The sequence below is a fragment of the Acomys russatus genome, chromosome 17 (genome assembly GCF_903995435.1).
Source record: "Acomys russatus chromosome 17, mAcoRus1.1, whole genome shotgun sequence".
NCBI lineage: Eukaryota > Metazoa > Chordata > Mammalia > Rodentia > Muridae > Acomys > Acomys russatus.
Genome location: NC_067153.1, coordinates 25,604,476 through 25,620,017, shown reverse-complemented (window position 1 = coordinate 25,620,017; position 15,542 = coordinate 25,604,476). Strand labels below are relative to the sequence as shown.

Genomic DNA, 15,542 nt, shown 5'->3' with positions numbered 1-15,542 from the left:
TACATGCACGCAGAATACTGCATACATAATAAATAAATCTTAAAAAAAAAAAAAAGGCAACCACCCAACCCTTCTGTTTCAGTAACCATACATCCTATCCTACCATTTGTTTCAACTAGAGATTTGTAGTAAGGCAAGAGTTCGCTTTGTATTAACCTCTGATGCAACCTTTTAATCAACTAAGCTATCCCAGGAAGCTGGATGTGGTGGCGCGTGCCTTTAATCCCAGCCGGGAGGCAGAGGTAGGTGGATCTCAGTGAGTTGAAGGCCACCCTGGTCTACAAAGAGAGTCTAAGACAGCCAGGGCTCTGTTATACAGAGTCTTGAGGGGTTGGAGCAGGGGCGAGGGGTGGGGGGAACTAGCCAAGGACGGGCAACATGGCTCAGGAGTAATGTCAAGCCTGACAACTTGAGTTTAATCTTTGGAACCCACACAGTAGAAGAAACCAACTAAATCAAATCCTCTAATCTCCACAGGCATATCATGGCACACATGTGTGCATAAACGGATGCATCAATCATATATAATTGTAAAGAACATTATTTTTAAAAATATTTGGTAGTTTTATAAATCATCAATGTAGAACTCATCCATTCCACTTTCTCTCCCCCAAAATATTTTTTTGAGATCAAGCTTACCACAGAGCTCAGGCTGGCCCTAGAACTCTTAAGCCTCCCTATCTCAGGCCCAAAGTGCCGGAATTAAGGGCGTGAGCCCCAGGCTCAGAACTCACCTGTTAATAGCTCTATTTCGGTTCCTTTTCCTTCTCCTCTCAAAGTGCTCATCTTCAGAAGAGGAAGAGGAAGTAGAGTCACTACTGTGGATTGCATGCCTTCGCCTACATGGGAAATTGATATCAATCAAGATAAGGGAAACAGCAAAAAGGAACAGAGGACATAAGTATCAGAAATATCTATTCTCTAAAGCAATGAAATAAAGCTTTGTTGGCTAAATCTTAAGGTAAGACACAACCAAGATTAAGAAAAGAAAAACAAGAGGTTGTGCTAGAGCTGACCATAAGTTACACATTAAGATAAAAGTTAATACAGGCACTAACTTCTTAGTGTTGAGACAGAATCTCTCTGTGCAGTGCTGGCTGACCTGAAACAGTATGTGGACCAGGCCGGCCTCAAACTTAGTCATCCACCTGCCTATGCCTTCCAAGTGCCAAGAGTAAAGGTATATGGCATTATGCCTGCCTGAACATGCATTTTTATATCATATAAGGTTTTATATAAGAAATCAGCTGGGCATGATGGCACACGCCTTTAAGCCCAGTACTTGGAAGGCAGAGGTAGGCAGATCTCTGTGAGTGGGAGGCCAGTCTGGTCTACAAAGTGAGTGCAGGACAATCAAGGCTACAGAGAAACTGTCTCAGAAAAGAAAGAAAGAAAGAAACTAAGAAGTCACGCTGGAGAGATGGCTCAGAGGTTAGGAGCACTATCTGTTCTTCCAAGAGGTCCTGAGTTCAATTCCCAGCAACCACATGGTAGCTCACAACCATCTATAATGAGAGCTATGTGATCTGCTGCCCTTTTCTTGCATGCTGATGTACATGCAGATAGAGCACTCATACATAAAATAAATAAATCTTTGTTTAAAAAAGCCAATGTGGTGGTGCACACTTTTAATCTCAGCACTTGGCAGGCAGATCTCTGAGTTCGAGGCCAGCCTGATCTACAAAGCAAGTCCAGGAGAGACAAAACTACACAGAGAAACCCCCGTCTCGAAAAAACAAAAAGAAAAGAAGAGCTGGGCGTGGTGGCACACACCTTTAATCCCAGCACCAGGGAGGCAGAGGCAGGTGGATCATTCTGAGTTCAAGGCCAGCCTGGTCTACAAAGAGAGTCCAGGACAGCCAAGGCTACACAGAGAAACTTTGTCTTGAAAAACCAAAAAAAGAAGTCACTGACTTTGAAATGCCAGTTGGGAGTGCTGGTGCATCCCTGTAGTCCCAGCAAACCAAACAGACAAACAAAAAAAAATTGTTTGTTTGTTTTTTAAAGATAACTTTTTAATGGGGAAAAAAAAAAAAAAAAAAAGGCTATCAAGAAAGAATTAAAGCTCAGCAAGATTACTCACAGGATAAGGGAAGAGTACCCATCACCAAGGCTTAGTACCTGAGTTTAACTGCTGGGACCCATAAAATGAAATGAAAGGAGAGAACTTTGCCATAAGTTGGTGCCACATACCTGTAATCCTAGCACTTTGGAAAGCAGAGGCAAGTGGATCTCTGTGAGTTCGAGGCCAGCCTGATCTACAAAGTAAGTCCAGGACAGCTAAGGCTACAGAAAGAAACCCTGTCTTGGGGGGGTGGGGGTGGAGGGAAATCTGCTTTCCATGACCAATACATGATCAAATAGTTTAGACTCCCTGAGAATTGTTTAAATAGCTAAAAACTGTGACTACAGTCTTATTTCCGATAATTAGACTTTTTCATCATTTTTGTTGTTTCTTTTTATAAGCCACTATTTATACTACTCAAACTTTTGTTATTCTAATTTATCAGAAAGCCTTATACTAAGGATGGGAAAATAAGTATAGGTTACCTATAAAAACTTAGATGTAAAAAAAAAATCAGTTGGGATATAAAAGATCCTTTACTGAAACATAAACAACTTTTTCTAAAACAAAAGAAATAAACTATAAAACATCCAGAAAAAGATGGCTAGTGTCATGATCAAGCCCATAAGCTATATAACTTAGAATATTTAACGTGGTGGGAGATTTTGCGTGTGAGAGTATATAAAGGCTACAGTCTAAATGTGAAATCTAAGTAAAACAGTCTCTGTAAAATACTTAACATAGAGCCTAACTACTACACACTAAATCAAAGTAGATCTATTACTCAATGTGGCACCATGGAACAAACTATCTTACCAGTAGCTATTAATACTTCCTATTAATGAAAGCAAAAGCAAACAGTCACTGGTCATGGACTAGAGCACTAAATGTAGCAAGGCTCTTCCATATGTGAAATTCTAGAATTCTATATTAATGCACACAGTCCGAACACTCTAGAATCCTGCCACAATGCTGGCCTGCCATGTTACAATAAATTGATCACTATTTCAAACTTCACCTGTTAATTCGTTTACAATAGGGACTTCTTGGTCCTGTAGAAGATAATCGGTATCTTGGTCTTGCAGGAGAAGCTGGGCCTCTATAAAATATGTTTGGCTTTCTCTGGTGTCGAGGTTCTAGAAAAAGAAACATGGGCATATATAATGTAAAATATAAAAAGAAATTTTGTCCATTAAATGTTTACAAAGGTGTTACTTTCCAGGAAAGGGCCAGTATCCATAGATTTCACTAATGTCATTTATATATGGAGCTGATATTAAAAATATGCAATGGGGGGGGGCTCAGCAGTTAAGAGCATTTGCTGTAGAAGACCTGAGTTCCATTCCTAGTACCCACACTGAATGACTTACAGCCACCTGTAACTCCAATTACAGAGGATACAACACTCTTTTTGGCCTCCATGGGCACTTGCATGCAGGTGCTGCACACAGACTCACAACCGACACATATAAATAAACAAGTATAAACTATGTATAGGACAACTAAATAAAATATACACTAGCCACACTTAATCACTATGACTATACGTGCATAAAAGATCACAAGAATTGAAGTATAGTATTAATAGATGTAAAAACATCTTATCTTTATAAATATAAAAGACACAAGATCTCAAAATAGCTCAGTTATTTTTTTGTTCAAGGCTTTTTAACTCTCCTTACAAGAAATGACAATGGGATAAACAATCCAAGCTTTTACATCTAATTTGGAACAGAGTAAAAAAATACTACCAGAGCTGGGCACAGTGGTGTACACCTATCACCCCAGTACTCTGGGCAGAGGTAGACAGATCACCATTAGAGGCCAGCTGGGTCCACAAAGCGAGTCCAGGACTGCAAAGGTTACACAGAGAAACCCTGTCTCAAAAACAAAACAAAACAAAAACTATCAGAGTATAATGACACCACGCCTATAATCCCAGGACTCAAAAGGGTGGAGGCAGTAGGATCACCCCAAGTTTGAGGGCAGCCTTGGCTATGCAGAAACATCCTGTCTCCAAGAAAGGAAATATGAGCATTTAGAAAAAAAAAGTGGGCTGGGCGTGGTGGTGCGTGCCTTTAATCCCAGCACTTGGGAGGCAGAGGCAGGTGGATCGCTGTGAGTTCGAGGCCAGCCTGGTCTACAAAGCAAATCCAGGACAGCCAAGGCTAACACAGAGACCCTGTCTCGAAAAACAAAACAAAATACAAACAAACAAAAAATGTGAAAAATATTTTTTAAGAAAACAAAACAACAAAACAAACCAGGGCTATTGAGATGAATCAGCAGGTAAAGGAATTGCTACAAAGGCTGCCAGATAAAGTATGATCCCTAAGACTCACAGTAGAAGATAACTGATTTCTCCAAGCTGTCTTTGACTGCACTCCATGTGCACCATAGCATGTGTGTGTGCGTGTGTGCACATCCACACCTACCTTCCACAGAATACTTAAGTGTAATAAAAAATGTGAAAAAAAAAAAAAAAAAAGAAAAGAAAAGAAAAGAAAAGAAAAATAGGGGCTTGAAGAGATGGCTCAGGGGTTAAGAACACTGACTGCTCTTCCAGAGGTTCTGAATTCAATTCCCAGCAACCACATGGTGGCTCATGACCATCTATGAGATCTGATGCCCTCGTCTGGCCTGCAGGTGCATGCAGGCAGAATACTATAAACACAAACATAAATCTTAAAAAAAGAAAAAAGAAAAGAAAAAAAGAAGGACAGAAAAGATAAGGCAATACAAATCTTTCTCCTGAAAGATCATTTGCAGTACTTACTTTCCAGTGGGGCCTGGTAGTAAACAGTTGCTTTTCTCTGCCTTAGATAGTACCGTTTTTGATTATCTTCTTCTTCATCTTCTTCTTCTTCATCTTCATCATCTTCACCATCATCATCCTCTTGCTCTTCACCCTCTTCAGAGGATTCTACGATTAAGAATAGAAATAGGATACAAGTGAGGGGATAACATTCGGGATGCAATATGAATAAATTATAATAAATTAAAATTTTAAAAATAAAATAATATATGTAGGAGGCCAGTGAGATGTCTCAGGCACTCGATTAACAAACTTGAGTTCCATTCCCAGGACCCATAGAGCCAGAGAACCAACTCCTGCAAATTATCCTGACTTCCACATATACTCAACTCTTACCACTACCCTCAAAATTAATGTAATGAAAATTTTACAAAAGAAATATCTGAGCCGGGCATGGTGGCGCATGCCTTTAATCGCAGCACTTGGGAGGCAGAGGCAGGAGAATCGATGTAAGTTCCAGGCCAGCCTGGTCTACAAAGTAAGTCTAGGACAGTCACGGCTACACAGAGAAACCCTGTCTCGAAAAACTGAAAGAAAAAGAAAAAAAGAAATATCTACTTTTCAATTATTCATAGAAAGAATTTGCAACAGTAAGAATTTTTCAAAGTTAAAGTAAAAATTATACGCCTTTAATCCCAGCACATGGGAGGCAGAGGCAGGTGGATCACTGTGAGTTCGAGGCCAGCCTGGTCTACAAAGTGAGTCCAGGACAGCCAAGGCTACCCAGAGAAAACCTGTCTTGAAAAAAAACCAAAACCAAACCAACCGACGAACCAACCAAACCAAAAAAACAAAACAAAACAAAACCAAAACAACCACCCTTAGAAGCAGGGTGGGGATGAGGTAGAGAGATGATTCAGTGGTTTAGAGCTCTGGCTGTTCTTCCAGAGGTCCTGAGTTCGATTCCCAGCACCTACATGGTGGCTCACTACTGTCCTAGTGCTCTGGCTATGGGATTACATAAGTTTGACAAATATATTTATGATAATAGTAAGATAGCCTCTACCAACATTTAAAATATAAAGTTTAAATATAAATATAAATATAAAGTTAAAAGTTTTTAACTTAAAAAATAGATTAACTCTCAAATACAGTAGTAAAATTAACTTTAATCGCTTTAAAATATAGATATATAATGAGCTATCTGTAGTTTTATTATACAAGCAAACTAATTATTGTAAAAACTTCTTTTAAATTATTTTTTTGTTTTGTTCTGTTTTTTTTGAGTCAGGGTTTCTCTGTGTAGCCTTTTGTAGATCAGACTAGCCTCAAACTCAAGACATTCGTCTGCCTTTGCCTCCCTGAGTGCTGGGATTACAGGTGTGTGCCACCTAACCAGCTTCCTTTTAAATTATAATCACCTCAAACTACAATAAATTCCACAGTCTAAGTTAGAAAGCTATTTCCTACTAAGTTAAAATTACTTAAATTTGAAGCCAGAAAACATAAGATTAGAAGACAAAAAACTGGGGCTGGAGAGATGGCTCAGTGGTTAAGAGTGCCGTCTGCTCTTCCAGAGGTCCTGAGTTCAATTCCCAGCAACCCCGTGGTGGCTCACAACCATCTATAATGTGATCTAATGATAAAGTACTCATATACATATACATATACAATAAATAATAATAATAAAAAAAAAGACAAAAAACTAACCCGCACTGCCATCTTGGTTATCAGTTGTTTCTTCATCAGCTTGTTGAATAGCTTTTCGTCTTCCTCTTGTGTACATCTTAAGATTGTTCTACAAATGTTTAAATAAAATCCATTAATACTTAGTCTATGCTCACACAAAAATTAAAAACTTCTAATTATTTTTAAGCCTTTTTTTGGCTTCCCAAAATGGTAGTGCCAAAACATTTATGGGTCAGGGAGAAGAGACCACTTTAAGAAGCACTGCATCTACTCATCTTCCACAAGACAACAGAGTTGGGTATCTGATAGTTCAACAAAACAAAGCTTTAATAGCGTCCAGGAGGGCAGACTGGCAAACCAGGCTGCAGACGCTCTTCAGCTTGTCAGAACCAGGCCAAGGAAACCTATTCCACACCCGCACAGAAGGCACCGCCGCTCATCTCTTCTTTTCTGTTGCTGCAGCATTTTTCTTCTTTTAATTATCGTCTCATGTAGTTTCTCAAGTCCTTCCTTTAGTCCGTCTCCTATGATTGCACAGGCGGGCTGCAAATGCCAAGGAGTCGCTGAGCTCAGTTCACCCATTGCTAACAACAACTTCTCGATCTCTGAGGAAAAGAGTGAGTTCCTCAGGTCTTGTTTGTTAGCAACTATAAGCACGGGGACGGACTCCTTGATTCTCTGATATCCTAGTTATTTTATGAAGTTCAGTTTTGGCTTCTTCCATTCTCTCAACATCGACAGAGTCCACCACAAACACAATGCGTCTGTGCATTGGGTGTATGACTTCCACAGTGGCCTTAATTTCTCCTGACCACCTACCTCCCAAAAGTGGAAAGTGACTGTTTTGGAATTGACCAAGGTTACCTTAATTTTCTCAGTGTTAAATCCTTTGGTCGGTACGGTATTTACAAATTCATTGAACTGCAGCCTGCATAAAACTGTTGTCTTCCCAGCGCAGTCCAAACCCAGAATAACAGTGTGAAAGGACTGAAAGGACGGCAGGCTGGACAGGATGGACGTCTGCTCTGACAGTCCATTTCCCGTTTCCAGCTGCAAATGGCATCCCAAACTGAATGTGTTCTCCTTTATCTCCTTAGAATTTTTCTTCCTGGGTGATCCAGCTGCATGATTGCTGGCTGACAGTCCTCCGTCGTCCCGTCCCCGCGGCTTCCAGCCGCTGGGGAGTTTGTACCCTGGCCTGACAGCAGCCCGGCCAACGCTGCGCACCCGCAGCGGTAATGGTGATCACCAGCCTCGCTGCCGGCCACGGCTCCCTAAATGATTAATTATTATCCATAGATGGATCATGCCCTAGATAGGTTAGGTCACCACCTAATGAAAAAATATATTCACCTCTTCTGCTTCATTGAACACTCCCAAATCTTCAAGTTTCTTCATTCGATGTCTACGCATCTTTTTCATGTCATCCATCTTTTGAAGTACAGCTTCAGCAGTGCTTTAAAAAAATTATTAAGAATATTTCAGTAATAAGGGAGCATTTATCCACTTGGGCAAAACATTCCAACACTTCTTTCCAAGAATTTGAACACATATACAACAAAGCTTACTGATAGCCATTCTCCTGCATGTTTCACAAAAATCAAATAGAGTACAATGTTCAGGATGGGGTCAGGGATGCAGCACAATGGTATTGCACGTCCTTGCCAACCATGGAATAGGTATTCAAGCCGGGCGTGGTGGTGCACACCTTTAACCCCAGCCCTCAGGAGGCAAAGGCAGGTGTATCGCTGTGGGTTCGAGGCCAGCCTGGTCTACAAAGAGATCCAGGACAGCCAAGGATACACAGAGAAACCCAGTCTCAAAAAACCAAAAACCAAAACAAAACAAAATAAGTATTCAATTCCTAAAGTCTAAGGAGAGAAAGGCGAGGAGGTGGCCATGGTGTAGCACACACCTTTGATCCTAGTACTTAGGAGGCAGAGTTCTGAGTTCAAGGCCAGCCAGGTACACACTTGTCGGGGGGTGAGGGGGATGGTGTGGTAGCAAAGTGCACAATTCTTCGCTGATAAAGTTTGTTCTAGATACATAGTTTTGATTTTAAGCACGTTTACTTACTTTGTTATAAGCTTGTCAAATAGCACAGACTGGTTCACAGTACTGTAACGACTTCTAATCCTACAACTTCTTCGAACTTCAACATCTCCATTCTGTTCATGCAAATGTTCTGTACTTGGAACAATGTTTCTACTCCTCAATGAGTGAGTAACCGAAACAACTTTATCTTCATAAATATGTACAGAAATATAAACAGATTTCATAAGTATTAGCAAAACAACTTGAAAATGCACAGCAGGACAGCAACTTTGATACAGTAAAACTATACCATCTTAAACTTTTTTTAAGGAAAAAGTTTGTTACAACATACCTATGGTATGATCTACCCCACTTCAGAGAAGATATGTCATATAAAGACTTATACTTAGAAAGTTTAAAACAGTTTATAATAGCTCAGCTGAAAACAGCTCAAAACTATTGAAAGAGGAAGATATAAGCCCAGGTATATTGAAGAGATCTGCAATACCTGACCGCAAGAAGCTCAGATACATCCTGAATTAAAATATCAGCCTGGGTGATAAATCATGGTATATTCATATAATATAATCCTACATAGCAAAAAAAGTAGTAACATGGAGAATACTCAAAATTAATTTTGAGTGAAAAAAGTGATGTAAAATATTTTGTATGATTTTGCTTACATATACCTCTAGGTAATACAAGCTAATCTACAGCAGCAGAAAACAAGCCAGGTGGTGGCAGTGGCAGCACATACCTTTAAACCCAGCACTAGGGGAGGCAGATACAGGTGGATCTCTGTGAATTCAAGACCAGCCTAGTCTACAGACCAAGTTCCCGGACAGCCAGGGCAGCCAGGGCTACACAAAGAAACCTTCTCTAGGAGAAATAAAAAAAAAACAAAAAAGACACTGGTGGTTACTTTGGAATCTGAAGGCAAGAAGGGAACTGGAAGAGCCAAGATAGATTATATAACAGTGTCTTAATCACTGTTTTATTGCTGTGAAGAGACATCACGGCCAAGGCAACTCTTAGAAAACATTTAACCAGGTGTTTGATTACAGTTTTAGAGGTTTCGTCCAATATCATCATAGTGGGGTGCATGGCGGCATGTAGGAGTTGCTGGAGCAGTAGCTGATAGCAGTATCCTTCTCCATATTGGAAGAAAAGGCAATACACTAGGCCGGAACTGGGCTTTTGAAACCTCATAGTCCACTCCACTTTCTGCAACAAGGCCACGCCTCTGAGCCCTTCTAACTCTACCAGAGTTCTATTCCCTGGTGACTTAGCATTCAAATATATGAGCCTATAGAGGCCATTCTTATTCAAACCACCACAGGAGCTTAAAGAAACTTTTAGGAGTAAAGGTTATTTTTACTCTATTACTATGATGCCTTCATTTACATACCATGCCTGTTATAATGAATGAAAATCATCGCTGGGCTGTAGTGGCACATACCTTCAATCCCAGCACTCGGGAGGTAGAGACAGGTGGATCTCTGTAAGTTTGAGGCCAGCCTGGTGTGAGTTCCAGGACAGCCAGAGCTACACAGAGAAACCCTGTCTCTAAAAACAAAAACAGAAAGAAGAAAGAAAGAAAGAAAGAAAGTCAAATAGCCTGGACCACTCAGGTCAAACCTAACAAACCACACACTTTATGCACACATTAGTGCATGGGCTTTAGTAGTAAACCTACACACATTATGAGTCACAGGCTTTAAAAGGCTGAAATGTGCCAGGTGTGGTGGGGCATCCCTCTAATCCCAGCACTCATGAGGTAAAGGCAGGTCTGGTCTCTGGGGGTTCGAGGCCAGTCTGGCCTACAAAGTGAATCCAGGACTGCCAGGGCTTGGTTACACACAGAAGCCCCATCTCAATAAATAAGAATAAATAAATAAATAAATAAATAAATAAATAGCTGAAGTGCTGTTAACACAACTTACCATCTTTGCATTCTTCCTTTTTTTTATCAGCTTGCTGTCGAGCCAATTGCCTATTATGAAAAATATGCTAAATGGATTAAAATAGACAGATGCTTAAATTCTACATTCTTTATGACAAACTAAGGTGGAAAGTTAAGTAAGTCAAGAAAGCAAGATACTCAGATACTTAAAACCCAAAAAACATTGAAAATATTTCTATGCTACGGCTAAACAAAAGTCTGTTTTGAATTCAATGACAAACCCATTTGTTCTTGTTCTTGTTTTGTTTGAGACAGGGTCTCTGTGGTGATCTGAATAGGTCTGGCCTCACAGACTCATGTGTGTGAAGGCTTGGCCCATAGCGAATGGCACTATTAGGAGGTATGGCCTTGTTGGAGGGAGTGTCACCGTGGAGGTGGGCTTTGAGGCTATACATGCTCAAGCTATGCTCAGTGTGGTGCACACAGTCCCCTTCTGCTGCCTATGCACCAAGATGTAGAACTCTCAGCTCCTTCTCCAGCACCATGTCTGCCTGGATGCTGCCATGCTTCCTGCCATGATGTTAATGGACTAAACTTCTGAAGCTGTAAGCCAGCCCTAATTAAATGTCCTTAAGAGATGCTGAGGTCATGGTGTCTCTCACAGCAATGGAATCCCTAAGACAGTCTCATATTGTAGCTCAGGCTCGTCTTGAACTAATAGCAATACTTCTGCTTTAGCCTTCATTTTTATTTATTTTTAATTACAGGTATTTATGCATATGGAGTCTAGAAGGTGTTGATCACCTGGGGCTTAAGTTCCAGACTACTGTGAGACATCTGACACAGGCGCTGGGAATTGAATCTGGGTCCACTGGAAGAGCTGGAAGCATTCTTAGCTGCTAAGCAATTTCTCCAGTTCCATCTTGACTCACCTTTCTAAGTGCTGGAATTATAAGTGTGAGCTCCCACACTGGCTATTAATTCTTAGCCAAACAGAAAAATCAAGTAATACCTTGTGAAATGTCTGCCATTCGAGTGTTTCTGTGTTCCGTCCATACTCTTATCAAAACTAGAATCTGAAGAAATCTGTGCTTTTTTGCTCAAAGACCTTAAAGAACGCTTTTTGTGGTAGATTTCAGCTCCCTTAACTGAGGATCCACCCTTTAAGAACAAAAAAAAAAAAAGCTGTTGTGAGTTTTACTTTAGTTAAGACCAACATTAAGTGCTTAGAGTTTCCTCTGATTACAAGTTAACAAACAGTTGCTTTTAGTACGGGATGATTTTTTTTTTTAATCTCCCCAAGAAACAATAAATCAAAACAAACAATTATTTCACTACAAGCAGGCTGTGAAGCTGCAAATACAGAATTTACCGCCAGACATGGCGGGTGGTGAATGCCTGCAATCCCGGCACTTGGGGTAATGGGAGATGGGAGGCACTAGGATCATCCCCGCTTTATACAGAGCCCGAGTGTGAGGCTGAAATGGGATATCCGGAACAGAGAGTAAATACGGCCAGCTAGACAGTTCAGTGGTGAGGAACCTGCCTCCAAGCCCGAAGACCTGAATTAAAATCCCAAGACTCATGGTGGAAGGAGAGAATAAACGCTTGCAAGTTGTCCTGATTCCCTCATGTGTACACACCACATCCACAGAAATCAAAATTAAAATAAAATTTACATATCAAAAAGAGCTACAATGGAGTGATACTTCTTTCCTTTCTTTTTTAAGTTTTATTTTCTAACCAGTATCTTGCCTGCCTGTGTCTGATTCCTCTGGAGGCCAAAAAAGCAAGTTGGATCCCTTGGAGCTGGAGTTACAGATAGCTGTGAGCCACCATATGGGTGCTGGGAATTGTACCCAGGTTCTCTGCAAGAACATTAAGTGTTCTTAACTACTAAATTATCTTTCCAGCCTCAAGACAACTAATATTTCTCTTCTTTTCTTTTCCAGTCAGGGTTTCTCTGTGTAGCCTTGGCTATCCTAGACTCACTTTGTAGACCAGGCTGGCCTGGAACCCACAGCGATCCACCTGCCTCTGCATCCTGAGTGCTGGGATTAAAGGTGTGCATTACCACGCCCAGCAATAACGACTCTTTCAATATCAAAATCTTAATGAGCAAAGGAATGCAATATATATATATATATATATATATATATTTCTCCAAAGACAATATAGATAGCTAACATATGAAAATATGCTTAACATCCTTAGTCATTCCTGAAATTCAAAATCCAAGCCACAATAATACATTACTCTCTGTCTCTTTTCTGAGACAGTTTCTCTGTGTGACAGACTCTGTGTCCTAGATTCAACTTGTAGACCAGGCTACCTTTAAACTGACAGAAATCTGCCAGCTTCTGCCCACTGCCCACCAAGTACTGAGTTTAAAGGTGTAGTGTAAGTGTAGGTCACCACAACTGGCCTTATCATCTTACTTTTTTTTTTTTTTTTTTTTTTTGGCTTTTTGAGACAGGGTTTCTCTGTGTAGCCTTGGCTGTCCTAGACTCACTTTGTAGACCAGGCTGGCCGGAACTCACAGCGATCTGCCTGCCTCTGCCTCCCGAGTGCTGGGATTAAAGGCGTGCGCCACCATGCCCAGCCTCACCTTACTCTTATTAGAATATGTACCCTCCTCCCTCCATGGCATGCCCTCCAGGCATGGTGACAGCGCACTTCTTTAACTCCAGCATGTGGGAGGCAGAGACAAGGATATCCCCAAATTCAAGGATAGCCAAGGCCACACACACACACACACACACACACACACACACACACACACACCTTAAAAAGCAAGACCCTGTCTTGAAAAGCCAGGAAGAAAAAAGCAGCCCCCCAAAAGAATGTGAAAAATTGTCAAAACAGGAGCAAATACATATTGTTGGCGAGAATGAAAAACAGTGTGGTGGTTCCTTAACAATAAAAGATGTCACACCAGAAGCCAGGACGTCTTTGATCCCAGCACTCAGGAGGCAGAGGCACATGAATCTGTTAGTTCAAAGCCAGCCTGGTCTATAAAGAGAATCTAGGACAACCAGGGCTCTGTGTAATAGAGAAACCCTATGCCAAAAAAACTGAGAGAGAGAGAGAGAATATGAAACACACAGCCAGACACTGGTGGCACATGCCTTTAATCCCAGCCCTTGGGTAGCAGAGACAGGCAAATCTCTGAGACCTGAAACCAAGGTCAGCCTGGTCTACATAGTGAGTTTCAGGACAGCCAAGGTTACACAGAGAAACAGTCTTAAAAAAAAAAAAAAAAAAAAAAAACAAAGAAAGAAAGAAAGATGAAAGAAGAGATCCCACTTTTGGGGATAAATCCAAAGGAAAGTATCAGTCAGATACAACACATCCACGGTCACAACACAATATTAAAACAGCCAAATGGGACCCTCCCAACCATCCTTTCCCAGAAGAGTAGGTAAATGCAGTGTGGGGCTGTCAAGATGACTCAGGAAGTAGATACTTGCTACAGAACCAGACAACCTGAGTTCAATCCCCAGGGCCCACATGGTAAAAGTCTTACCTAGGTTGTTCTCTGACCTCCACAACTGTCCCGCATAAAAAATAATGTAGCTTGTTAAGTTATTAAAAAAGCAATAGAAGGGGCTGGAGAGATGGCTCAGTAGTTAAGAGCACTGACTGCTCTTCCAGAGCACCCAATTTACCTATCAAATCTGTTTTAGCTCTTTAGGTTTTCCTGCTCTGGCCATGCTCAGTGAAGACTTGTGTTGTGTTACCTAACCACACAAGTGCATTCCCCACTCTATGTAAGACTCCCCACTCAAGCTTTTAACACATTATACTTTTTATTTTTATTTACTTAAAAAAATAAAAATAAGAACAAAAGGTCTCAAGTAGCCTAGGCTGGCTTCATATGAAGCAGAGGATGATTTTAAACTGATCTTACGGCCTCTATCTGTTAGGTACAGGTGCACACCACTACACCAGGCTCTTACTATAATTCAAAACAAATTTTACACATGGTTCACAAATTAGTATTGAGTTTAAGTGTTTTTCCAGATATTTAAATAAACAAAAAATTACCAAAAACCGCATAATACACCAGGCATGGTGGTGCATGCCTGTAATCCCAGGACTCAGGGAAGCAGAGGCCAGCTTGGTCTACAAAGCCAAGGCTATACAGAGAAACCCTGTCTCAAAAAGAAAATGAAATCATGCACACACACACCTTTACATATTGCAGCACATCTACTTTACCTAACGGCGTATGGATGTGTAAGTAAATACATTGGGCCTAGTGCCCCAGCCCTGTAATCCCAGCTATACAGGAAGCCAAAACAGGAAGACTACATGTTCAATGACTGCTTAGACTTCAGAGTTCAAGTCCAGCCTAGTTATCAGTAAAACCCTGTCTCAAAAAACAAACAGCTGGGCGTGGTGGTGTACACCTTTCAACCTAGCACTTGGGAGACAGGGGCAGGCAGACCTCTAAGAGTTCTAGGTAAGCCTGGTCTACCTACATAGGTAGCCAGGGCTACATAGTGAGAACTATGGACTGTGAGAGTTTGGTATTGTAGTACTTGCCTAGCTTACTCAAAACCCTACAGAAAGAGTATAGGTAAATACAATCTAAAATTAACATACAATTCAATCACACACCCCCCTCCCCACACACACGTGTTCTACTATCCATCCTTAACTGTGTAGCCTTGCCTATTCTGGACTCACTTTGTAGACCAGGCTGGCTTTGAACTCACAGCCATTCGCCTGCCTCTGCCTCCCGAGCGCTGGGAGTAAAGGCGAGTGCCACTGTGCCTGGCTAACAAAAATGCTTTCTAGCTTGGGCTGGGAAGAATGGCTTCTGCAAAGAAGCTCGGCCATGGACATGGTGGTGACCTGAGAATACACCATCAGTTTCATAAGCACTTCCATGGAGTGGGCTTCAACAAGAGTGCCCCCAGGCACTCCAAGAAATCTACAAATTTGCCATGAATGGGATGAAGACTTCAGATGTGCACTGATAACAGGCTCAGTAAAGAATAAGGGAGGGGCCGGGTGTGGTAGCCCACACCTTTGGTCCCAGCACTCGGAAGGCAGAGGCAGGTGGATGGCTGTGAGTTCAAGGCCAGCCC

General features: G+C 41.2%; 1 protein-coding gene and 1 pseudogene across 1 annotated transcript in view; both read right to left on the bottom strand.

Annotated features, from left to right (window-relative positions):
* Positions 1-15,542, bottom strand: part of Atad2 (ATPase family AAA domain containing 2) — a 43,188-nt gene that overhangs the window by 24,807 nt on the left and 2,839 nt on the right. The window contains exons 2-9 of the mRNA XM_051159639.1: positions 11,459-11,607; positions 10,487-10,536; positions 8,586-8,751; positions 7,863-7,965; positions 6,531-6,618; positions 4,842-4,988; positions 3,084-3,201; positions 735-839 (exon numbers count right to left, since the gene is read on the bottom strand). Of these exons, the coding sequence (XP_051015596.1) occupies positions 735-839; positions 3,084-3,201; positions 4,842-4,988; positions 6,531-6,618; positions 7,863-7,965; positions 8,586-8,751; positions 10,487-10,536; positions 11,459-11,607 (926 nt within the window). The remainder of the gene's footprint in view (positions 1-734; positions 840-3,083; positions 3,202-4,841; positions 4,989-6,530; positions 6,619-7,862; positions 7,966-8,585; positions 8,752-10,486; positions 10,537-11,458; positions 11,608-15,542) is intronic.
* LOC127201765 (ADP-ribosylation factor-like protein 4A) lies at positions 6,885-7,817 on the bottom strand (annotated as a pseudogene).